Source organism: Nicotiana tomentosiformis, chromosome 3 (genome assembly GCF_000390325.3).
Source record: "Nicotiana tomentosiformis chromosome 3, ASM39032v3, whole genome shotgun sequence".
Lineage (NCBI taxonomy): Eukaryota > Viridiplantae > Streptophyta > Magnoliopsida > Solanales > Solanaceae > Nicotiana > Nicotiana tomentosiformis.
The window spans coordinates 7,954,279-7,981,748 of NC_090814.1; the positions used below are offsets into that span (position 1 = coordinate 7,954,279).

Below are 27,470 nucleotides of genomic sequence, written 5' to 3' on the forward strand. Positions count from 1 at the left end.
TGCAAACAGCTGGGCTGGTAGTGCCCCCGGTGTCTGGAGTCCCTGTACCATCTGCTCTAGTGTGCGGGTGGCGGGAGTATGAGCACCTCCCCCGGCCTAAGAAGTGGTTGCTGCGGCCGGAACTAAGACCTCCTTAGCAAGACTGGTGCATACGGTTAGAATCTGAGCTAAAGCCTCTTGAAGGCCTGGAATCACAATAGGCACGGATGGTGCCTGAGCTGGCCCCACTAGCTCACCCGCAATTGGAACCTGCTCCAGGACGGGGGCAACTGGTGGATCTGCAGGTGCTGCTCTAGCTGCTGTGTGAGCTGCACCTCTGCCCCTACCGCGACCTCGGCCTCTCGCGGCCCTGACTGATGGTACTGGTGGATGTCCATCATGTCCAGTAGTACATGTCCTCACCATCTATGAGAGAATAGAATAACAAAAGTTAGTTACCAGAATCAAAAGATTCGCACAACAAGAATTCAAGAATATTTGAAACAAATAGGACTGGTGCACCCCAAGGTGACACGCTAGGCCAAATAAACCCCTTATCAAGGAGTTCCTGAAGTTGCTCCTTCAATTACTTCAACTCAGTTGGTTCCATACAATACGGTGGAATAGAAATGGGCTGAATGCCCGGCACCAAGTCAATACCAAAGTCAATATCCCTGTCAGGCGGCATGCGCGGCAGGTATGCAGGAAACACATCGGGAAAATCTCGCACCACTAGAACAACATCAATAGTAGGGGTCTCTGCACTAACATCCCTCACAAAGGCCAAAGAAGATAGATAACCCTTCTCAACCATCCTCTGAGCCTTCAAGTATGAAATCACTCTACTGGGAACATAGTCTAGAGAACCTCACCACTCTATCCGTGGCAACCCCAACATCGCCAACGTCACAGTCTTGGCGTGACAATCCATAACAGCATGACATGGAGACAACCAGTCCATACCCAAGATCACATCGAAATCAACCATACTAAGCAACAAGAGATCCACTCTAGTCTCCAATCCCCTAACAGTCACTGCACACAATCGGTATACATGGTCCATAATAATAGTGTCGCCCATCGGCATAGATACATGAACATATGAAACTAGAGACTCACAGAGCATATCCAGATAATGAGCAAAATAGAAGGACACATATGAATAAGTGGAACCAGGGTTAAATAATATAGAGGCATCCCTGTGGCAAACTGAGACAGTGCCTGTGATCACAGCATTCCAAGCAATGGCATCTGATCTGGCGGGAAGAACAAAGAATCGATCCTGGCTTCCACCTGACCGGCCTCCCCCTCTAGGGAGACCCCTAGCTGATTGAGCTCCACCCCGAGCTGGCTGGGCGGGTGGTGAAATAACGGGTGTTGAAGTCGTAGGCTAACTCCTCTGCTGAGTTGGACCTAGGCTGACTCATCTGCTGAGCTGGACTTACCAAAAGGTGGGGACAATACCTCTTGATGTGACCCATATCTCCATACTCAAAACAACCCCTCCCTGCGAATGGCGGTGGGGACTGAAGGGAGCCATGAGCACCGGGATAACTGCTAGAAGGGCCTGACATAGATGAACCCTGAGTTGATGGTGCATGAGACGAACTCTGAGCTGGAAGGGCACTGAAAGATGAGTGACCCTGCTGAGAATTATGTGAACCATGGCCAAATGATGAACCCGGTGAACTAGGCAAGCCGTATGAGAATGCCTGTAAGGACGACCCCTATCGTGGTAGAACTGACCCCCAGAAGGAACACCGCTGAATCCACCCTGTCCACGAGGCCTCTTGGCCTCCCTCTCAACCCGCTCCTGGCTGCGGACCATATCTATCTGACGAGCAGTGTCGACAACCTCATCAAAAGTAGCACCAGACACTCTCTCTCTAGTCACAAGCAATCGCAGCTGAAATGTGAGGCCATCAATGAACCTCGTGATCCTCTCCCTATCTGTGGGAACCATCCAGATAGCATGATGGGCCAACTCAGAAAATCTCATCTCGTACAGCGTCACCGACATATCACCCTGACGAAGCTGCTCGAACTTCCTGCACAGCTCCTCTTTGCGGGACTGAGGCACGAACTTCTCTAAGAAGAGAACAAAGAACTCCTGCCATGTAAGAGGTGCTGCACCGACCGGCCTACGCCTCTCATAAGCTTCCCACCAACAAAGAGCAGCCCCAGAGAACTAAAAAGTAGTGAACGAGACCCCATTGGTCTCCAGAATACCTGTTGTACGGAGAATCCTATAACAATTGTCCAATAAACCCTGGGCATCCTCCACCTCTGTACCACTGAAAGATGGAGGTTGGAGTCTCCCAAACCTCTCCAATCTCTGCTACTGGTCATCATCCATAACAGGAACCACATGGGTCTGAGCAGCTGCAACCGGCTCAGCTTGTAGTGCCCCCGGTGTCTGGAGTCCCTGTACCACCTGCTCTGGTGTGCGGGTGGCGGGAGTCTGAGCACCTCCCCCAGCTTAAGAAGTGGCTGATACGGCCGGAACAGAGACCTCCTGAGCAAGACTGGTGCACACGGTCAGAATCTGAGCTAAGGCCTCCTAAAGGCCTAGAATCAAAATAGGCACAGTTGGTGCCTAAGATGGCCCCACTGGCTTACCCGCAACTGGAACCTGCTCCGGGACTGGGGCAACTGTTCGATCTGCAGGTGCTGCCCTAGCTGTTGTGTGAGTTGCACCTCTGCCCCTACCGCGGCCTCTACCCCGACCTCAGCCTCTCGTGGACCTGACTTGTGGTACTGGTGGCTTTCCATCCTGTCCAGTAGTACGTGTCCTCACCATTTGTGAGAGAATAGAATAATAGAAGTTTAGTTACCAGAATCAACAGATTCGCACGACAAGAATTCAAGAATGTGAAGTTTCCTAAGGGTTCGGCCGCCTCTCGAAGATAAGTACAGACGTCTCCGTACTGATCCGCAAGACTCTACTAAACCGGCTCTACTCGTGGGACCTATATAACCTAGGCTCTGATACCAACTTGTCACAATCCAAAACCAACCGTCGTGATGGAGCCTATCGTGGAACTAGGCAAGCCGCTACTCAACATCTCAACACAGTAAAAACTTTGAAAATAAAGACGGAAGCAATTAATATTTAAGAAAAGCCCTTTTTGAAACAGAAATAATCCGAAATACGACACAATCTATCCCAAAATTGGGGTGTCACCGAGTACATGAGCATCTATGCCAGAATACAGTCTACTACAATGTCTAAGAGTAAGAACTGAAATATAGATAAAGATAATGAATGAGAGTCAAGGTATGCGAATGTCATGCATCTACCTTGATAGTCTCCGAGATCATGTCTCCTCAATCAGCAGCTGTCATGACCCAAAGCACCTGGATTTGCACACGAGGTACAGGGTGTAACGTGAGTACAACCAACTCAGTAAGTAACAAATCCAACATTTTCACTGAAAGGTAGTGACGAACTCAACCAACATAGTATAATATAGAAATAACAGTGCGGAAACATAGGCATGCTTTCAAGTTCAATAGATAACTCCAACAGTAAAATAGATCAAATTTGAGCGAGATATGAAGCATAAAATTCCTCTACTTCTACATGTCAATGCACATGCTATATGTGATGCACCATGCCAACAGCCTCATGGGCTCATGCTCTCAAATGCTCAATCACTCGGTACTATATATGGCCTAACGACCCAGGAAAGATCCATCCCAGAATATATACATCACTGACCAACAGTCACCCAGTACCGAGTAGGGCCAATCCATCCCGTGGAGAAGATCCATCTCCAGGTATATATAGTGCTTCGGACAAGATCCATGTCCAGGGAAGATCCATCCCTCAATAATACCAACCGCACTCACTGGGGGTGTGTACAGACTCCGGAGGGGCTCCTCCAGCCCAAACGCTATCCTAAATTAGTATAACCACTGCGGCGTGCAGCCCGATCCCATAATTGTCACTCATAATCAGGCTCTCGGCCTCACTCAGTCATCAATCTCTTCAGTCTCACTCACGGGCTCACAATATCATGAAACTAGCCCGAAAACAATGATATGATGTATCAATAAATAACCACCGAGATTGATATATGATATGAAATGCTTGAATATGACTGAGTACGAAATATCAATGAAATCAATAAGATGAAAGCAAAAAATGACCACTATGGGTCCCAATAGTACCAGCATAAAGCCTAAACATGATATCTAGCATGGTCGACAACTCAGTTACTTTATCACATGATGCAAACACGGATATAAACAAGATAGAACTACTATACAGTACCATGGAATTGACCAGGTCACAATTCTCACGGTGCACGCCCGTCACTTGGCATGTGTGTCACCTCAATACCAATCACATAACACATAATTTGGGATTTTGAACCCTCAGCACCAAGTTTGAAAGTGTTACTTACCTCAATCCGGGCAAAACTCTACTCTAAAATGCCTTTGCCTTTCCAATCGGTCTCCAAACGTCCCGAATCTAGCCACAAGCAGTACAATACAATTAATATAGGCTAAAGGGATCAATTTCACAAGAAAAATATTAAATTATAGCCAAAATTCTGAAATCGGCTCAAACCTGGCCACCGGGTCCACCTCTCGAAATCCGACAAAAGTTACAAAATGCGAAAGCCCAATCACTCACGAGTCTAACCATATCAAATTTACTAAAATTCGATACCAAATTGTCCTTCAAATCCTCAAAATTCACTCTCCAAATCCCTAGCCTCAAACCCCCAAATTTTACCTCAAAAACACACCAACTAGGTAGAAAATCAGAGGGGAAACATCATTATTGAAGAAAAACGAACACAAGGAGCTTACCTCAGTAATCTCTTCAAAAAACCTCTCAAAAACCTCCAAAGTCCGAACTCAAAATGATGGAAATGGTGAAAAACCTCGAAGTCTCGCTTAAATAGGTTCTGCCCAGGCATTTCCGCACCTGCGGAGCCTGGGCTCGCACCTGCGCGTTCGCTTGTGCGGAAAAATAAGCGCTTTTGCGCAAACCACTTAATCCTAGATGCCTCCGCACCTGCGACCTCTGATCCACATATACGCTATCGCAGGTGCGGGAAAAATATCGCACCTGCGGACTCTGCTGATCTCCCTCACTACCGCACCTACGGTCCACCTGCCGCATCTGCGGCCAAAACCCTCGCAGGTGCAATCACACCAGCTGAATCCAAACTTCAGCAGTCCCTCAAATCAAACTCCAAGTTTGCTAACCACGTGGAATTAACCCGAGGCCCCCGGGACCTCAACCAGACGTGCCAACAAGTCTTATATGCCAATACGAACTTAGTCGCACCTTCAAATCACCTAAAACAATATCAAAAATACAAATTACACACGGATTCAATCCTAATGAAATTTGAAATTCCCAAATTCTTCACACGATGCTGAAACCTATCAAATCACGTCCGATTGACCTCAAATTTTGCACATAAGTCATAAATGACACCATGAACCTACTCCAACTTCTGGAAATTCAATCTGACCCCGATATCAAAGAGTCCACTCCCGGTCAAACTTTTCAAAATTATAACTTTTACCATTTCAAGCCTAATTCTACTACGGACCTCCAATTCAAAATCCGGACACGCTCCTAAGTCCACAATCACCCAACAGAGCTAACAGAACTATCAAAATTCAAATCCGAGGTCGTTTACACATAAGTCAAACCAACTAACCCGATAAATCATAAAACATTAGTATAGTACAAAAATGAGCAGAAAAGAGGGAACGAGGTTACAACTCTCGAAATGACCGACCGGTTCGTTACACTTATAGAGTTAAAATATATATTTGTATGCATCGTTACATGTGCGATGTCTTTAAGTTGCACCTTTGGGTGTCTAAATTTTAAATAAAAGAGGGCCCTTTTATATATTTTAAACTCTATGAAGAGGAAGTCTCATTTTCATTCAGGCGTAAAATAGGAATGATTGATAAGAGTAGACTTTTAGTGTGAGGGAGTATTAATCCCAGTAGGATTTGCAGGAGTATTAACCCCATTAAGATTTACGGGAGTATTGATCTCGGTAAGACATTGAGTCTGAGGGAATATTGATCCCAAATAAATATATATCTTAGTAGATTTGTCCTGAAGAGACATTTAATTTGATTGGATTTTGAATCCAAATTGGAGTATATGAACATACTTCCAAGTAGAGAGGGACACATGTCCGAAATAATATTTGAGATTTTTATTTATATATACGGTATAATCGATCCGAGTCATAATACAATTAGCCATTAAGAAAGGCTTATATATTTAACTTGAATAGTCGTTGTTGGACTGAATATAAATCATGTGTTTGTTCAAAGTGAACTTTATTCTAGTGGCATATTTGCATACATTTATCTTGACTTGGATATAAAACTCTCATTTTTTATTGTGGGATTCTTGACTCTAACATGGAGTTCTCGATCCATTTTGTGTACATGTAGTATATATATTTTTGAAGAACTCATTCAACACTGTTTGAAGTGTTTATGCTCGATATGAGCAAGACAACTAACTGATTTGAGATTGTGGTAAATAATGTCGGAATACTCTTAGGAATTCTATCTCCCAAGGCAATCGATTGTTTGTATCACTTCTTATGATGTCAGGTCAAATTGACTAATCTTCAAGTATAAGTAATCTCCCTAGTGTTCGAGTTTTGAGGTATGAGAACTCAAATACTAGAATCATAATTTAACAGTCCGCAGTTTAATAGTCCCTGATAGGATAGTTAGTTTTGATATTGATAGACTTTCAAATGGTCCAGTTCCAACATAGGGACGGTACCGAAGCTCTTTTTAACAAATATTTTGTACTCTGGCCTGGAACTACGGAGGTTCCAAAATATTGTCGAGGATAATTCCATATCTTGATTTCAGCTATTCATACTGACTTTGATGAGTTTTCGATTTAAAGCCTTATTACCGAAGTAATTTTCACTGTTTTCTTTATAAATTTCTCGCATCATATATTTTGTTTGTCTGGTCCATGTGGCATTTTAGCTTTTGGACCCTTGAATATTCTCATATATAATTCTCCTCCAACAAGGCAGTACGGGATGAGACGCACTCAGAGTTGTCGAGAGCGTGCTTGTCTGTGGGTAAAGTCTAATTCTACAAGTAATCAATGAATTTATTATGCCAAAATTAATTTAGCCGAGCTTACCTCGTTTTCATTCTAATTGATGATGGATCAGGGATCACCCAAAAAAAGATGACTCGATCCCAAAATTGTTTGATCCGGAAACGATATTTCTCAATAAGAGCCCGGAGTTGCTTCCGGAGTCAGTGATATCAGCAGTAGATCCGAGACTAGCACATCCGGCTCAATTTTCTTGGGATGCATAGTTTTCTTGGATTTGATCAATTTTTAAATCAATATTTTTACTCTGAGTCCCCTAGCTAATTCAAGCCATGTAGCATATGCTTCATACTCATCTTTGTTGTTAGTAATAAAATAACTTTTATGAGTTATCTAACTACTTTCCCTAATAGGCATTAAGCATTGTCCCTAACCCGGGACTTTTAATACTTGTGGACCTAATTGTGTAGAAGGTCCAGATCCTGAGAATTATCCCAAAAATAACACGTACTTTTTTTTTCAGCTTCAGGTAATATGTTCAAGCTAAGATTAATCATTAAATCTGCTAAACTTGTTATTTTATAGTCGTACGTGGCTGATAAATAATATCATATTCTCTAAGTTCGACTACTCATTTAGCTAGCCTTCCTGACTGTTCATGTTTATGCAAAATGTTACGTAATGAAAATATAGTGGCTACGGGGAGACATTGAAAATAAAGCCTTAGATTTAGGACAGCTCCAATTAATGCCAACTTCTCAAAATGTAGATATGTAGTTTCCGTGTCTAAGAGCATTTTATAATAGATAGGAGAATGTGTACATTTATCTTCTTGAATTAAGATTGCATTTACCGAGACATCCGAGACAATTTGGTATACCATCAATCATGCATCTTTCTCCTCGGAATTTTGAAAGTAATGATGGGTTGATGTTAGCTAGCGATTCCGAATGATTCGACTTTTCGGACTATACTGGCCTTTCGAAGTTTTGTAACTTTATCTTTTATTATTTGACTCCAGTTTCTTCTTTTGCTTGATCGGATTACACCGCGGGGTCAATATTGAGCATATAAACAATTATATCCGGTGGTATACCTTTAAATTCTGTGTCGAGTCTCGACCAACGTAAACCTTCCTATTTGGGAAGTCAATGATAGTTACTAGTTCTTCAGCATTTGACCTCGTGACTTTTGATTCTTTTGGTTCAATGATTGTTTCCGGAAATATTTGTCTAATTGTCCATAGTTATTAATGAACCCTCTTCCTCATAGTCTTTAATTATTCATCCTCCACCTATCTTTTCTTTTCTAATTGCCAGGTGCGGTATCTTTGTAAGCAATTCCGTGGGTGTTTTACCCATGCTTTTCCTAACCTTCATTTTCTGCTTATGGAATTTTGCAATTTAGCAAGGTGATTCCTTACTTGTTCGGGAAGGTCCGGATTTTTTTCAGCCCGTGAAGAAAATCCCGTATCTCTTTGCTCAGACCTTTTTTTTTGGATTTCTCCGTATAGATTCGGATCACCCAAGAGCCACCTACATTTGGTTTTGGATTTCTATTTTTGACTTTCGATTGAACCTCTGTGCCTTTCTCTATTTGAAGCCCGGGGCTGTAACAGTTATGCATATCATTCTCGTGGGATAGTTGGATATTTTCGGAGGCGTTCTATCCTCTCGTTCTGTTTCTTGATCTGTATCTGTAAAGTTAGAACTAAATTTTGCAAATTAAAATTACCTCATGTATTTGAACCTCATGTTTCGGTACTGTTTGGCGTAGATTCATTTTAATCAATTCCGGTACTAATAGTTGCGGTACCAATATACCGATGTAAATTCTCCATTTTTATCTGTTTGTTGCTTACTTATCATTATCATGGCTATTATAGCCTTTTTATTTTTCATGATAAAGCCATCTCCACCTTGGTTGTCCTCAACTGTGTTGATTGACAAATTTTGGCTATGATGAAGGTTTAAAAGTAAAAACAAGTAAATATTAACAAAAATTGTTAGTATCTTTGGATGAATAGCAAATTTGCTTGAGTTCCCGGCAACGGAACTAAACTGTTTAACCCAAAAAATGATTTTCAAGGTCAAAGTATAAATTTTCATTAATACAGCATGGTAGAGAAGTGAAAAATAAATTCAATGATAGATAATATAATAAATATAAAGTAGAGAAGATATAATTCTTATTGAATGATCCTTGATAGGATGATGAGCCAAACAGAGCTTGAAATTCCGAACTATGGCTAACTTGGGATCAAGATGCTATGAATTACAATGTATAGAATTGTGGAGAAGAAAAATTAGATTCCCTTGATGGTGATAAAAGTATGTCTATTTATAGGGCTAAATCTAAGTAACTATTCTCCTTGAATTATGGGTCCATTATGAGCATTTACTCATTCCATCCGTTACTTTTGGAAGACTTGTAACAGTTGTGTAAATGTTGGAATTCCGTAACTGATGAGTTAATTCCATAACTGATGAGTCAATCCCGTGCCTGTTGAGTCAATCTCGTACTTTTTGAGTCAATCTCATGCATGTTGAGTCAATCTCGTGCCTGTTGAGTCAATCTCGTAATTGATTGCTTTGTTCTAACCGTTAGAATCATTTATTGAATTTATTGTAATATACATAATTAATTTGTAACTGATGGTGTAATGATGGTAAATCCCATATAATCCGGGATTAATTGATTCCTTCCTCATTTATAATTATGAGATATTCTCCCACACCTGATCTAGGCTATTTTATGATGATCAGTTCCGAGGCTAACAGGCACGGTACGAGTATGTTCGGTCCCGGAGATGTTTCCCATATCATCTTTACATGTCATTCTTCACTTTTCTCCGAACTTTGCTGACACGTGTCGCCATTTAATAGACCCACGAGGCAAGTCTATTTTTCACTAATACACAGATATGGTATAAACAGATGCTGCAAAGAAAAAACATAGAATGCCTGCTCGCGGCCTGCTGTTGTTCACCTTCCTAAATATCCAAGTGACCTCATTGTCCCAGCAGCCAATATTCCTTCTCACTCCTATCCAATGTAGGAGATCTAAACTCCCAAATATGCCTCTGAGTTGTACTGCAAAGAACATAGTCCTGTAGCTATTCTTTTCTGTATGGCTAACCACAATATAAATTGATGTCTGTGCATAGGTACTTTGTAGTCCAACACCTGATTCTGGCTACTATTCTATCCACAAGAGGTAGACATTGATGCACTGTTAGCTTTCTAGAAGAGAGTGAATTTCCCAGGTATATATTTGAAAGGCAACACTATAGGTGAAAATTGCAATTCCTGTATAAGCTGCTCTTTGAACTCAGGTGTCTAGATTAAACTTTAGCCTAGAAACCTCAGAGAAACTCTATCAAAGTTAGGCCTTTTAACTCGACGGCCAAGGAGAATATTGTAGTGTCCTGGAATTATGTGATTTCTGAGTATCTAAAGATAGTGATGTAAATTTGCAGCATTTTTTAAATTAGCAACTAAGAAATGAGAACACTGTTTCTTATTCTCCCTTAACATTTGTCAGTGTCGTCAATGAAACACTTCAAAGCAGAACAAGCCAAAAGAAAGCTAAGTAGCAGTTGGCCTTTCATTAAAAACTAAAATGAATGTAGTACTTCTTACTCGCAGCATTTAAACATAAGAACGTCAAAATTCTTCATGAGTTATGACTGAACAAGAAAAATGGGGACAAAAAGAAATGCTTCACTTTCATTTCATAGAGATTGATCACTGGAATGGCAAACAATTGGGAGCGTACTAAGAAAATTAATGTCATTCCACTAATGCGAATAAGCTATAATATACCAGTATATTAATAAATACTCAATCATCTATTACAAAAGATTTATACAGCTTGTTGAAAAATATCAATGTATATAGGTTGCATTTAAAGCTTAAATGCTTAGTTTGGTTACAACATCTACCCCTATCTTCCAATTCCATCGTAGACAACCAGAAGTTGCTGGGTCAGCCGTTGCAGCACAACCTTGTCGTCATCTATTGTTGTTGATCTTCTTCAGCATCCATTTGGACAACACTCAGATACATCTTCTAATATCCGATTTAACTCATCCGAGTTCATTATATCCCATGGATCCAAGCCGAGCACATCTTCGGGCACCTTCTTCGAATTTATTTGAGACATATAAGTCATGTGATCAGCCACTTCAGAGTAATTGCTGCGCATATCAGGCAGCACCGACTGATCAAAATTGAGCATGGTCGTGGCTTCGACAGAATGTTGCCCACAAGTATAAGCAGCCTTTGTAGGTTCCGCTGCTGCTGCTAATGGCTTGACAATATCGACTGCTACATCAACCTCGGGTACACCATCCAATATCTGATTTAATTCGTCTAATTCCTTTCCACCCCATTGATACAAGTCATCAGGCGCATATGGTTCGGCCACTACTTGTAATGGTGCAACAACACTATTATTCATCACCATTAATTCTTGAAAAGTCATCGTTTCAGAGTGTTCCAAATTCTTGCACATATTATAATAATTCTTGCAATTGTTAGTAGCTAATAAGCCATCAACAGAACTCGTTACCTCATCAGTTCCATCGGAAATATTATTCAACGTCGTGATTGTGGATGTTTCGGATGAACTATTAACGTGCTTCAGCTTCTTGATGGCGCAGAAAACATAATCTCTACAGTCTTGGTCGAACTTGTAAAGAATAACCTTAGAAAGCTCGTACTCCTTCATGAGACAATGTCCATCTTTCTAATCTTCAGGGTAAAACACTTTATTCTTGTAAGACAAATTTGTCTTGGATCCAATATTAACCACTGAAGATGCGTTTCCCATATTTATGTAGTGAACTGGTTTGCCCTTGTTGTCCTGTTTCCAAGTACCCTTGTTTTTCCTCTTCAGCTTTGTGATGAAATAGCGATAACTGGTGCTGTCCTCATCATCACCACAGGGTACTCCGTTGTCGTAAATTTCCCAAGGTTCTTGTTTGCCATATACATCAACGTTAGTGGTAGTAAATCCAGAATCATGCATCTCTTGTCCAACGACGAATCTCAACAAGAACATAAGTCCTTCTGAATCGGTGGGACGGAAACGAAAACCCTCTTGACCAAGCTGTTGTATCTGCTCCATAAGAACGTAACTTTCTTTTGAAGAAGTTGAATATCTTGCAACCTTTATATGAAAATAACGTAATGTAATAAGTTGAAGAGAGCGAATGAGGTTTGAGAGTATTTATAGATATAAGTGCCTCCGTTTAAGAAATTATTATTTAGGCAACAATTAAGTAGGGCTTACGTTGGTTAATTATTTCTTCCACCCAAAGTAACTTATGGAAACTTTTCTTTTCCCAGTCATATATGGAAAACTTCTGTTTTTTCATATTCATATATATATATATATATATATATATATATATATATATATATATATATATTTTCTATGATTAAAGGGAGTTATTATAATATTATTACTATAATTTTAAACATTTATATGTACTTACTTCGTAATATAAAGAGCCAATGCCAAATCGTCATGCCCTAATTAGATTTCAATCTATTTTTCTTTATACTATAAGCTAATTTAACGTATTTGGTGTTTGAGACTTTTTTTTCCCAACCAAATAAGCTATCCATGGCCCCAGGGACGGACGCATGACATATAAAGAAGTGAAAAAGTTCATATTAAAAAATACACAATTCATATCATATTAATAAAATTAAATTCAAGTTCTTGTTTTTTTTCACATTTTCGCTTCCGCTCTTCAATTTTTTGCTCAACTCATTAATTCTATTTTTTTTTTCTATTCTCTATACTCCACTATTTTTATGCTAATTTTTTTTTCTAATTAAAATCATATGCCTCTGCATTATGTAAGGGGTGTACTTTAGTTGCTTCGGCTTTCATCCGTTAAACTCGTTGATCTTTTCTCATGTTTAGCAAATAATCAACTTACATGCATTTGTCTGAATCTTAATTCAACTATCTTCCGGCACCACTCATTAGCTTGTTTCTCCATATAATTAATGAAAAGATTGTTCTTTTCGTCAAAATAGCAGCTTAAAGGTATCTTGGAAGTGGAGAATACGAGAAGGAGAACTTATGTAAGTGACTTAACTTTAGAGCATCCAAATTGTTTAGTAAGGTGTGACACTAATCTAGCATAGTACTCTCTCGGCCATCAATGGTTGCAATTTAGTTGTTTGCCAAGGTGTGATACATGAATATATATTTTTCTCAGATGACAAAATCCCAACTTTGTGGAACAATAATGTTTGACATCGAGCCGTTATAGAAAACTAACCATAGCATAATCGTCTGATAGATCTTTTGAAAAACTGATTAATCGAACGAGAATAAAGATGGAGCCCCATTTTACATGTCAATACCAGCAAGAATAAAATTTATAGTAAGATAAAATCCGTCGACTTTAAATATCGTAAGGGTTCAAGTCCCTCTATCCCCAAAAAGACTATTTCACTCCCCAACTATTTATCCGGCCCCCTTTCTAAATTTTATATCTTTCTCATGCATTCTATTCTTTTAGAAATGGATTTTAGCCTCTTATTACAAGTCTTGTGATATATACGATACACATAGAAAAGAACATCTTTGAGTAAGAAATCCCTAGTTGAATGATTTCCTATCAATATCATTACTTATACTGAAACTTACGAAGTAATCTTTTTGAAGATCGAAGAAAATCCTTGGCTTTGATAAAAAAAATCTAGCTACTTTTGTCCTTTTAATTGACATAGACCACAATTATCTAATAAAATGAGGATATTATATTGGGAATAGCCCGAATAGCTCAATTGGTAGAGCAGAGGACAAAATATCCTCGTGTGACCAGTTCAAATTTGGTTCCTAGCACATGATTAATTTGTATGGGTCTTTCTTTTCCCGAATTAACTGATATAAGTCAACATTCATATTCTTTTAGAGGCTTGATTAGAATAGTAGCTTTATACAGTTTGACGAGATATACCCCATCTATGTTATAGATGGGTAGAGTTTCTTATATAAAAGTATCTAAAGAAATTGAATTATATCTCCTATTCCTTTTCTCCTCTCGTTCAAATGAATTTGAATACATAATACATGTTCGAAAGGTTAAATTGGTTAATTGTTAAAAGGCTAAAAAATCGAATCCGAATCTAGGGGGATTAAAATAGACAAGATGCAGCTCAGATCCAAGGAAAGATTATTCTCAAATAGTAAAGAATCAATGACTATTTTATTTTTGGATCTTCGTGCTTGTTGAACATTAGTGTTATTTAACATTCGTTGACCAATTTTCGGTCACTCTCTTTCTCATTTATATTCTCAAATATTTTCTTTATTATTCTAATTGTTGAGTTTAGTATCAAAATATTTACCTATCTATAATCTATGACTTATATATATATATATATATATATATATATATAGTTTCACTCCACGTTCGTTGCACGTGTATGCCAAGTCATGAAATATGAATGAAATAATAAAGTATAAGCTTATGTAATGATAAGTGTGGATTGTCGTATGGTGATTTTTCGCCCTCTTCACTAATACTATTGCTGATTTATCTAGTTTCTCAACAAAGTTGCATCAATATCTTCAAGTTCATGTATCTCTTGAATAACTAACTCCTTCATGTTTTCTTTTTTCTTATCAATCTTGACAAGAATAGTGAATTATTAATATTTACTCTCTTGTAGCATTGGCAAGACGAATACCATTGCTCATCTTTAACCTATAATATGAATCATATACATAAAAATTAAATTCAAGCATAATGCTAAATATTACTCTTTCCTTCATAATACACTTGATGCATTTTAATTGGGCATGGAATTTAACAAAGAATATTTTTTTTGAAACTTGTGATTTAACAAGGAATAAATATTTGTATGGCTATGCTTGTGATTTAACAAGCAATAAATATTTGTGTGGCTATGCCTATAAATCATTTAATTAAGGGTAAAATTAATTTTTTAAAGTAATATTATTTCTATATATATAATGTGCATCACATAAATTGGGACAAAAGGAGTAATAGATTATACTTCTCTCTCAAGAGGCACCAAATTCACAAAAGGTCATCAATTTTAGAATAATATATAAATATAAACATTATTTAATCTCATAATGCTAAAACAATAAATCAAGTTTCAAGTATAGATATGATTCTTCCGAATAAAATATTTATCATCCCTCGATTTGAAATAAGCATGATCTTTTTAACATAGTTACAATAGCTTTTTGATTGTTTTTATTTGGTTGGGAGATAAGCATACCAAAGATGTCATCCCTATATTTAGCATGAATCTCAAGATAATCACACAGTGGATTTTCAACATAAACCATCCCTTTGACAAGTTATGAGAAGTTGTAACAATTCTTGTCTTCTTATTTTTATTCAATAGTCTATTATATTTTTCACGCCATGAAATAAACTAGTGAGGAAAATATTTGGACTATTATTCTCGATTTTGCGGCGGAAACATTTCATGAGACAGAGATTGCCCCCATATTTGATCTCTGTTTATAAAACCAACTTCATTTAATTTTCAAGTCCAAAGACAAAATTGTAGCCATTGGAATCGTTATAGGTATTTCAAAGCACTGACAACAACACATAACACCATGATCACATAACTTATCTTTATAACTTTAGAATGAGTATGCGATCGAAGCCAGTATGTTTCTTCTGTAGTCTCAGTCATATATATCTACTATCCTAACATGTATTTCATTTCTTCAAAATTACAAATGATGGAGGACGATTAAAAATAAGTAAGAATAGAAGAAACAGAACCCGATTTTGTCTCATTCTTCTTCTTCACTTTGAAATTTTTGATGTCATCTCTTTGACTATCCAATATTGTAATACAGTAATTCATATGTTGAGAGGTGGGATATTTTCATTTTGGTAAGCTAACTTTGAAGCCATCATATAGAAGTCCATAAGGGCTTTGCGTCCTATTCCGAGTTGAACTTTCTTTTTGGCAGAAATCAGATTCTCTAATTTCCTTGGTCAATGTCTCACTTTGGTACAGGTTTAATTTGTATAATCATCTAAATATCCAATAGCACTTATGAATACAAGAAAATACTAAGAAGAAAAGGGTGTCATTTTTGACACGTAAACGATATAATAATATTTGTCAATGCTTTTTAAAGTCGTACAACCTTGCCAAATTTTCAAGGTCTTTACAATTTGCATGATTTTAACACCTAATTTATGTCTTACTAAGTTGAAAATATTCTTCCACATATTCCATCAATGCTACCAAACTATATAGAAATTAATCAATCTTCATTTGGTAAAAGGAATAAAAAATATTACCTTCAAATATATGCTATTCCCAATCATGACAAGTAAATAAATTCGAATATATTTTCAGATCGTCACATAAGAACACATATACTAAAAGTTAAATTTCATAAATCACTAAGAATAAGAAATAATAAATAAATTAAAATTGAGAGAGAAAATAAAGCATATTTTTGTTGTCACCAAACTGTTGTAATCTCTTTAAAGAATGGCGTAGCCTAGCAAATATCCTGTTAAATTGTGCCAATTTCAAATCAACATACTTTAGTTGCGCCTTTCTTTGTCATGTTCACATTTTCTTCGAACCAGTACCAACATAAATTTTCATTCTCCTAGGAAATCTTCAAAAGTTGGTTATTACAGAAAATTTAAAATAGTAAAATAAAGTGAGAATTGCTAAAAATGATCAAACAAGAAGATAAGAAAGGTATGTATATTCCTTCCGTCATAGCCGCCGACAACACGATTATGCTTGTAAAATTTGATCGTTGACTTTTAAGTCATTTCGCGTACGTGTATAATATAACAAAAATGATGACAACAAGGTTCAAAAACACAAGAGAAAGATGATTATTTGAAGTAGAAAAGAAAATATTATTAATTTACAGCGAATAGTCTCAGGCACAAAAGAAGCATTTGACAATGAAGTTAATGAGCGAATATATAAAAGAAATTAAAACTGTTTGACCAAAAAGTATAACTCTTGGCTCAAGTAATTAAATTTATATATTAAGGGGTTAAATCTAGTTGAAATAATATTCCTAGATGTGAGTTCCAAAAGCATAACTAATGTCGAACATACCGGATAGAGATATAATGATGGTGTGCAACAATCATTCCAAGCAACGTAAATAATGATAAGAGCATTAAATAGCAACATACAATAATAAATGACATTCGAGTAAATAAAAGGAGTGATTCACCCAATAAAGGAGGAAGTAAGTGTTACTTCTCCTAACAATGATGAATGACAGACAAATCCTTGAATATTCGAATTATCTTCGGATCTGGTTGAAAGTATGGAATAATATAGATCGGAATCTTTGTGAAAAAGATGTTGTTTGTATTATAGTCAGAGAGAGAGAATCTTTTATCAAAGTGTGTTCTTATAAATGAATATCACATGCCCTACACCATTGCCTCTTTTTCTATTTATATGAGACATGTCTCTAACAAACCCTAATAGTACAAGTCCAGAGAATATCCTCTAGAATATTCTCTTTAATATCCTATTTCAAAAACTAACTGTTACGGCTCTGTCAACGGTGCTCGACCTCGACCATTGTTGACATCTCGACCACGAATCTCGCTACTTCCTGGTCGACCTTGACTCACTCTTTCCTTAATGGTATCTTACCCTAAATATTCTAGGGTAGATTTTGACATATACAGTTAGTTCCTCCGCTTATTGAGGCCGGCCTCAGACGGGCTCGATGAGCGGATACTGTGTAACGTGGTCGAAGCATTTGGACGACCTGACCAAGTCATGATGATTGGGGCGAGTTTGCAGTGTGTCCCATTGTGAACCGTAAATTTCGGGGTTGTGAGTCCCACGAATCAGGGTGACATCATGGCGGCAAGCGTCATTATGACGCAATTTTCTGATGCGTTGCTTCGTTTCGCGTGCGTCTTCTGATTGTATATGCCGCTCTGGTAACGGTGCCAAGTAATGATGGATTAATTTCTTGATTTCGACGCATGAATTTTTATAAATAGGGGTGTGTGGGTAGCGTTTCAATCTTTACGAAACCCTTAAAACTCTGTATCTTCTTCTTCCCCATTGTTGTGCCTCTTTCTTTCAGTTCCAACGATCTCTATCATTTCCGATTCCCCGTTGTTTGGTACCTTCCTTCCTCTTGTCGCAAACATGTCTAAGCGTACCTTCTGGGCCCGGCGATGGAAGTGACCCGTTCCTGAAACATGTCTAAAGTAGCCACTTCTGAATAGTGTACTGAATTATCAGATACCGATTGATCAACATTGAGCATGGCCGTGACTTCAACGTAATAAGTGGCCTCTGTAGGTTCCGCTGTTACTGCTAATGGCTCGGCAATATTCGCTTCTACATTAACCTCGAGCACAACATCTAATATCTGATTTGGTTCGTCGATTTCCTTTCCATCCCATTGATACAAGTCATCAGGCACTTCTAATTCGGACACCTCAAAAGCAGTCCCTTCAGCTGGTTCAATGCTATTATTCATCACCATTGATTCTTGAAAAGCCATCATTTCTGAGTGTTCCAAATTCTTGCACATATTATAATAATCCTTGCAATTATTAGTAGCTAACAAGTCATCAACACAACTTGTTACCTCATCAGTGCCATCGAAAACATAACTCAACGTCGTGATTGTGAAAGTTTCAGATAAACTGTTAACATGCTTCAGTTTCTTGATAGCGCAGAGAATATAATCTCTATAGTCTTGGTCGAACTTGTGAAGAATAACCTTAGAAAGCTCGTACTCCTTCATGAGCCAATGTCTATTTTTCTTATCTATCCATTTCAATTTATGTGAACCTGTTTGACTGGGCACGAAGTTTAAGAAAAAATGAAGACTTTTGGAATTCGCGGTCCTAAACAAGTCAAAAATGGGCCAGAGTATTTGTGTGGTTATAAAAGCTTCTCATTAAGGGTAGAATTGTAAGTTTAAGTTAAATTATTACCAAATTTAGAAAGGGGTCATTCTTTTTGAAACGGACCAAAAAGGAAATAGGTTCACATAAACGGAACAGATATAGTAATATAAAGAGATAATGCCAAATCATTATGTCTTTCTTTATACTACTATAAGCTAATTCTAAGTATTTGGTGTTTGTGACTTTTCAACCCAAATAAGTTATCCATGGCCCTACCTCACCCTATCTTTTAATTCTAGAAGACAGATAAAAGCTATACGACTATCGATTAATTATAATGGGATCGAATGTTCAATGAGAATAGAGTGAAAAAAGGCGACCTATTCTTTAATGAAACTTGAATGTAACAAATACACTTGATCTTAGTTAATAATCTAGCTAAAGGAACGTAAACACGCTAATGAATCTTAGTCGCTAATTTAAAAAACAATATGGACGTAATTATTGAATATTATTAATATATGTCTCAAAACCCTTTGTATAATTAAGTGAATGTAAAAATTTAAAGTTTGCGAATGTGCAAAATAAAATTGTAAATAGAATTGTGTTCGTTTTTTGAAGGAATCTCGAAATTGGAAACATGTTATATTTGTTTACCCGGAAAACGGATAACAATTGAATTTGTACGCGGTTCTAAGGATACGTAGTATAACTTGTTATAAATTGAGTAAATATATAAATGAATATCAAAATTAAATGTAAAAGAAACAAATGCAAACCGAATGAGTTAATTAGCCTAGGTCCTCAAGTTTGATCACCCTCCAACTGAATAGAGAGTAACTGGTACAAGAACAAAGTAACTAAATATCAAAAACCAAAGAAAAAGGTAGTATATTGCTTTGTGTTCTATGAATCTGAATCAATCCCCTCCACTTACAAATAATCAGACCCCTCCTTATATAGTAGGGGAGTCCTATTCTTAATATAATTTCTAAATACAGTAAGGAATCCCATGATAGATTAATTAATTGGCCCCTCCTTGATATGCGCCGGAATTTCCGCCGAGATTCTCGCCCAATTGCGGATATTCCGGTTTTCTATTTTTTGGCTCGATAAGCTCTCCTCAATTTTGGCCGATCTCGATCTTGATCGGTCTCTAACTTGCTCGGTCTCTAACTTGCTCGGTCTTGATCTTGATAGGTCTCTGGATCACGAGCTCGGCGACTACTTCGCATTATGGCTCGATTCTACACGAGGCCGAGCCTTAGTCTATCATGTCCCAAACTCGATTAGTCATACGAAGGGCAAACTCGATTTTGGCCGTATACAATATTAATTGGAACAAGGAAACCATTGTTTTACTCATAAAACTGTGCAGGAGTTCATGTTCAAGTTCTTGTTGTATTTATATTTCCTTGATAATGCTCCCGCTCTCAGTTTTGCTCAATTCATTCTATTTTTATTTTTTTCTATTTTATATACTCCATTATTTTTATGCTATCTTTGTCTAATTAAAATCTTGCGCTTCGGCATTAGGTAAGGGAGTGCACTTTTAGTTGTCTCTGCTTTCACCTTTGTCATTGTTAAACTCGTTGATCTATCCCTCCCGTTTAGTTGAATAACCAACTTACATTTGTCTGAATCTTGATTTAAAAGTTATAATTCAACTATCTTCCGGCACCACTCATAAGCTTGTTTCTCCCTATAATTAATGAAAACATTGTTCTTTTCGTCAAAATAGCAGCTTAAATGTATCTTGGAAGTGGAAAACATGAAAAGGAGAATTTATGTGAGTGACTTAACTTTAGAGCATCCAAATTGTTTGGTAAGGTGTGACACTAATTTAGCATCGTACTCTCTCAGCCATCAATGTTTGCAATTTAGTTGTTTGTTATGGTGTGATAGATGAATATTTGTCTCGGACAACAGAATCCCCCAACCCTGCGGAACGATGGTGTTTGACATCAAGCACTTACAGAAAAACAACCATATAGCAGTGTCATCTCGTCGTGGCCACCCTAAGAAGGTTTGTCCAGTTACAAAAATGCCACAGTTGTTGAACACGAAACCACTTCCTTAATCTTTCTTGTTATGTAATATGCCGGATCAGCCCATCCAAGGCTCCTGCATTTACTGGAATGATACATCTCTGCATATATACAAGCAACACGATTGCTTTATTTCACTTACCAAAATGTATATCCCCTTGACAGAACATAATGTACCCTTTATCTTATTGGGGAAAATAATTAGGTTGATGTTGATAATTGGAAATTTCCTGCTGGAAATAAAGACAACCAAATAAGAAATGAAAATTGTATAACCTCTTCCTGTTTTATTCTGGTAGAGAAATTCTTGTATTGACGGAGACTTGAGAATATCTCGCAGGCAACATACAGAGATGGTTTAGTCTTTGCTGGACTTTATGTTCGTTTGACTGATTCGCAGGAACTGGTGAATGATATGAAGGAGTTCATGAAATGGTACATACAGATTCATTGGACACTTTTGGAAGGTCGCACACATACATGCGAATGAAGCGTCCTACTAATTAACTATATAGTATGATCTTGTCTACATGCAGTGGATGTTATCATAAAAACCTGCAAATGTCTTTGGTAAGGACAGGTTGATCACCTGGCCTTTTTATTTGCTGTCTGTATTTTTGGTGCATATCTTAAAATATGATGCATATGCACCAAATTTAATTGAGACAACTCGAGAATAGGAAATCGAGGGAGTTTCTTGCTCGATCTTTTCACATGTGCATTTCTTGTCTGGATTCAGGAATATGAAAACTCAATAGTGCTCGAGACTCACAAGTAAATTGCATTCCTAGAATGGTGGCATAAAGTGGGTAAGACAATACATGAGGAAAGCATAGCTAATTAGCTCTCTCAAGATGGAGGACTAAGTGTCATTACATACTCTTCTTCAAATCTCCTACACTCATGGCTACAAATAGAACCTTTCATTCAGGTTCTAAATTAATCCGACTTCTCTTATTTGCTGTTTTTTAGCATAATACCACTTCACTGCATACACATTCAGTGTAAATAAACATGTTTACTTATCCAAAGGAATTAAGAAAAAAGAAAAGCAAAATCCCTTTTATGCTTTAGCCTTTTAAATTACAAGATCTTTGACTTAATTGAAAACTATAAATACAACTCCATGCGCTTACTGCGAGTGCATTTGATGTTTTCTTTCTATTATTTCTTTCACAAGCATCACCCATATTGCTGCCAATGTTCTGTAGCTTGCTTCACTGTCAAACAAAATGTCTTCTTTTGCATTTGCTGTGCAATTATTTGGTCCAAAGAAGAGCATAACCCTGTAACTAATGTACAAAGACAGCTGATTCAGATCTTAGTGGTACTTCCCCTCAGATATTTTTGGCTGAAACATGTAATAGCTTCTTGGTTTATATGGACCAGCTAGGAACACAATTAGAGGGTGAAGAAGGGGCGTACCAAACAGCAATCAAAAAGTGGCTGACTTTGTAGAAAATGGTAGGTGACTGTGGTGCTACCATCTCATGCGATAATTTTCTAAGATATTAATGTTATGAACATCACCCACATTAGAACTAGGGAAAGTACTTGTAATCAGTGTTTTAAAAGCGATGGTGTGGGGCGAAAGTCTCAAGAAGCGTACGCCCGGGCAATTCGGGTCGTACGCCCGGCAATTCGGGGCGTACGCCTGGGCGTTTGAGACGCGTTTTTTTAGTGAGGTGTAAGCCCCAGAGACTTTTTCAAATTAAAATAAAATTTGTTGAATAAGTCATTCATATAATACCTAAATTCTCAAAAGTCAGATTGGTAATTACTCAAAAGTTTTAAAAAGGAACTCAAATGTATTAAATTTAAAAGTCAAAACTTTTTTTATTGATTGAAACCCTAATTCATGGCCTTTCTCAATTCTTTATCTTGTCTGATAGTCTGCTAATATCTCCCAAAAGCAATGAATATTCAATATTTTTTTACAAATACAAAGAGAACCCCATTCTCCTTTATAGAAGTAAGTTCAAAGTTCAAATTGCAGGTTAGTCATCCTTTTTGTTCCTCCATGTAGAAAATTTTATTATTTTAGACTCAAATTACTTGTGCTTGTAAGTAGCGTATAATAGATTATTTTGACTAGTTTTTTGTGGGGATGGAGCACATCTCTCTCTCTCTCTCTATATATATATATATATATATATCACATATTTATAGTTTTCTTTAATTTTTATGCAATTTTACCTGTTCATAAATATTTACTGTAATTATATTATTTTATAAAATATTATAAATTAAATACCTATGGGGCTTACGCCTCGCTGAGGCATATGTAAAACGCCTCGCCTTACGCCCACGACTTTTAAAACACTGCTTGTAATTACAAGATCTTGTTTTCACCTGCTATCTACCTTTATGATCGTTCATCATTAACCAAATACATATGCAGCAGGCCTGATGACTTGGTGTTTTTTCCTCAAAAATAAGTTATAGAAATTAATACGGCAAAGGAAGGAGAAAGAAGGAAACTAACTAGAGTGAAGAGAATGGTGCATCTGCAACAACACTCCGATCATGAAAGTAAATTGCAGTCGTTTCTATGGGAGTGAACTGCAATAGTAGCATACTAACATGAAATAGTGCAAAGCAATAGTTTCAGTTTTAGATACATCTTGTAGTGTACTAAGCTGTGAAACTAAAGTTTTAGCAGTTTGATATGACAGATCATAAGCATCCTACACATAACAACAAAAATAGTGAACAAGAATATTCTTTAAAGGCCAAAAGAGAACATCAAGAGAAAATGCCAAACAAATCAAAGAAACAGGACATCAACAAACGGACAAAAGCAAAGTAGAGTATCTTTCATAATTGAACTTTTCCATTATAAACAATAAGAACGAAATCTAAGAGTCATAGAGACTTTAAGAAAATGACAACATCATCTACATTGCACAAAATCGATTTTGTTGGTATTCCTTGACACCAACATAATCTAAATACCCTAGTTTATACTCATAATATTAATATAAGTCAATATCAGAATCCCTAAGAGTTCACAGATATACCAATCAAAAGTTTGGGTTCTCACACTCTTCTTGTATGCTAGATTCATTATCAGTTATTAGACGACGAATGGAATGTAGCCATTCCTTAAGAGACACTGATTTCTGTAAATTAAAAATTGTTATGCTACTAAACTAAAAGAGTCTCATCAAACAGTTGACAGACACTCTTTACTGTCATAAGTACCTATCATGGATCTGCTACTAAAGAAACAGACAATGAAACATTTAATGCTAACCATTCAAGTCCCACAGATAACAACAAAAAAGGGAAACAAAAAATGCATATTGTAAGCCCTCCGAGAAACATTAATTAATACCTAAAAGATGATTTTCAAGTCAATAATCGGATACAGTCTCCATATAGAAAGAAAAAAAACCAACATACTTTTTCTAAATCGCAAATCTATCTTCTCCTCCACTTTAAAACGCTAAGACTTCCACATCACTTTTGTGCATTTGCATTTTCCAGGTTGTAAGTTATTCTCTTTCTGGTACCTAGGCTAGGTCTCTATAGAAAAAGAAGATGAATTTGTTTATAAATATAAGGCTAGAAGTTGGAGAAAGTGGTCTAATAAGTAAGGATATAGAGACTGGCAATCTGGCGTTGGATTAGGAGGGAGTGAGAGTCCATGAGATATGACTAATGAGCTAGTTGGAGTAAATATGACTTCAGAAAATTGTTGCTCAGGAGAGTCTTAGGGAAGAGTAAAGGAAGCTGAAATAGTATAAGCAGCAATCAGCAACCAGCGAGGCAACGTAAGGTTAAATAGGGTGTATAAATGAAGTGTACAAGAGAAAACATTCCATATTTTAGCCATTTATTTAGGCAACACAACATGCAAAACTGAGTTAATGTTGAACTCGATTGTTCATGGAGTGTGAACTTGATGAAGTATTACTTTCAGAGGCCAAAAATTGCATTGGCTTAACATCAATAGTCAATCAGCACATTCTGTTTTCACTCCCCTAAGACTCTTCTTCAAGCCTCTTACACTCATTGCTACAAATGGAACTTTTATTCAGGCATTAAATTATTTCAACTTCTCGTATTAGCTGTTGTTTTTGCATAATACCATATCATTACATACAAATCCAGCGTCATTAAATTTGTCCACATATCCGAAGGAATTAAAAATAAAACAAGAAAACAGAATTCTCTTCTATGTCTAAGCCTTTTGAGTTACAAGATCATTGAGATTATGAATAAAACTCTATGCGCATACCGCGAGTGCATTTAATCTTTCTCTTTTGGTTATTTCTTTCACAAGCATGATACATCATTTGTTTCCAATGTTCAGTAGCTTGCTCCGCTGGGAAAGCTGTACAGGATTTCTGAAAGATGTCAAAAAGAATGTGTTATTTTGTCTTTGATGTGTGAGTCTTTGGTTGAAATAATAGCATAACCCTGTAGAAAGATAGCTGATGTAAAAATCTCAATGGTATTGAAGAGTACTGAAATTAATACTACAAAAAGAAACAAAAGGTAAATTACCTGGAGTGATGGCAATGGTGCCTTCGCAATAACTCTCTGAATCATCAAAGTAAATTGCCGTTGGTTCTATGTGAGTAAAGCAGAAAAGTAACATGAAATAATGCAAGCTTTAGCAGTTTGATAGATAGATCTTTTAATGGAATATATAAGCTGTGATTTCTTGGAAAACTACACTTTTAGCAGTTTGATAGATAGATCATTTGCAGACCGATCCTATACACAACACAAAATATAGCAAACGACAAAATTCTTTAAACAAGAAAAGCCCAAAACATAAAATCAAGATAAAATGACAAATAGTTCAAAGAAACTGAACATCAACAACTGGGCAAAAGCAGAGTACACCTTTCACAATGAAGCTTTTCATTATAAACAACAAGATCATCTACATTTGAGAAAATGACAACACCATCTACATTGCACAAAATCGATGATGAAAAAATTCGTTGGTATCCCTTGACACCAACATAATCTAAATACTCTAGTTTATACTCCTAACATAAGTTAATGTTAGAATCATGCTCCTAAATACCTAAGATTTCACAGAAATCCCAATCAAAAGTATCCTAATTTAGAAAGAAAGAAAAAAAGATCTTGGTTCTTAAAAAAACTCCAAAACAAAAATTACCCTTTTCAAAAACTCATTCAAGCTCCAATTTTCCAGAATTAGTAAAGCAAGTCATTCTGCACTGAACCATGATCCCCAAAATCCAATATAGATTCCCAATCAACTTCCTCCTCATCACCTTCCTGATAATAGCATTCTTGATTTTCCACGTTCACCATTCCAAAGAATTCATCAGAATCAGTCTGATTTATAATAACCAACACTCCATCTTTTGATTGTAGTTGTCCCATAGAGAAAACATCAGACGAGGTACTCTCCAACCTCACTGGACTGTTGTCGGATAGTATCATCGTACTCTGTTCTTGCAAGAAACGATCAATGAACCTCTTATACTCTACAACAGAAGCAACACTGTTTCCTCTGATTTCTGATCTGGGGTTCTTCTTAATTGCACAGATTACAAACTCTTTTGCTTCGTTAGATTTCAACTCTTGAAGAAGAGAGTCAGCCAAGAAATACTCCATCATCAACCAGCGGCCATTGAAAGAGGAGTCTTTCTTGTGTTTGTAAGTCAAGCTTCTTTTATACCCAATAATCAGACTCTCATCTTCATCAAGAATTTTCTTTCCTTTATTCTGCTGTGTCCAAGTCCCGTTACAAGTAGTTCTGTTGAATCGGGCATCAGTGGGCTTCTTCTTCTTCAATTGGGTGAGAAAGTAATGGGTTTTCTTGGAACTCATGTCTCCAATTAATTGCCATGGCTCTATGCTGTAAACATCTACAAAGACAATCAATCCTTCAGTTGGTAAGCATTTTCCAGCCACAAATTTCAACAATTGCATTATCAGATCAGTGTCAGAGGGACGAAATTGAGGATTCTTCTCCATGGGTTCCGTTCTTTCTTGAAGACTTTGAAAACAATGACACAAAAAACTTTCTAGAATGAGTGAGAATGACACAAAAAACTTTCTTGATTGAGAATGAAACAGAACTAGGAAGAACATATAAGAAGAAGAAACAGCGTATTTAAGAAGAAGAAACAGAGTATTCTGAACTACAGAATCTTGATCCCGTTTTGGAAACTATGACAAGGTGTTATTTTACACGCAAAAAAAAAAAAAACAGCTAAGACTCCTTTTAAGAAACTAATCATAGACCCTATGTTTTAACGTAAATTTACTAAAATGCCCATGAAAAATTGAACGGCATTTTTTCCTCTCATACTCGTATAATATTTTTGTAGCAAATAATAAATTTACCATTCAATAAATGATAAATAAATCAATTAAATTGGAAGTGGCATGAAGTTCCATGTATCTATCTACCTACTAGCATTTAGTGTAGTCTATCTGTTTATGCACAAAAAGTTGGTTAATTAAT

At 37.0% G+C, this 27,470-nt stretch overlaps 1 protein-coding gene across 5 annotated transcripts; it reads right to left on the reverse strand.

Moving 5' to 3' along the window:
- Positions 1 to 22,015: 22,015 nt before the first annotated feature.
- Positions 22,016 to 27,186, reverse strand: LOC104118921 (NAC transcription factor 29-like). Of its 5 annotated transcripts, XM_018778530.3 has the most exons (4): positions 26,151 to 27,186; positions 25,523 to 25,558; positions 25,254 to 25,362; positions 22,016 to 23,572 (listed from the first exon to the last, which is right to left on the reverse strand). In XM_018778530.3, the coding sequence occupies exon 1, from the start codon at positions 27,092 to 27,094 to the stop codon at positions 26,189 to 26,191; it is 906 nt and encodes a 301-aa protein (XP_018634046.2). In that variant the 5' UTR covers positions 27,095 to 27,186; the 3' UTR covers positions 22,016 to 23,572; positions 25,254 to 25,362; positions 25,523 to 25,558; positions 26,151 to 26,188. The 5 variants fall into 5 exon arrangements, with proteins under 5 accessions (XP_018634046.2, XP_018634045.2, XP_009628607.2 ...); XM_018778529.3 differs by lacking the exon at positions 22,016 to 23,572 and having other exon boundaries at positions 25,028 to 25,362; XM_009630312.4 differs by lacking the exon at positions 22,016 to 23,572 and having other exon boundaries at positions 25,028 to 25,435.
- Positions 27,187 to 27,470: the final 284 nt, after the last annotated feature.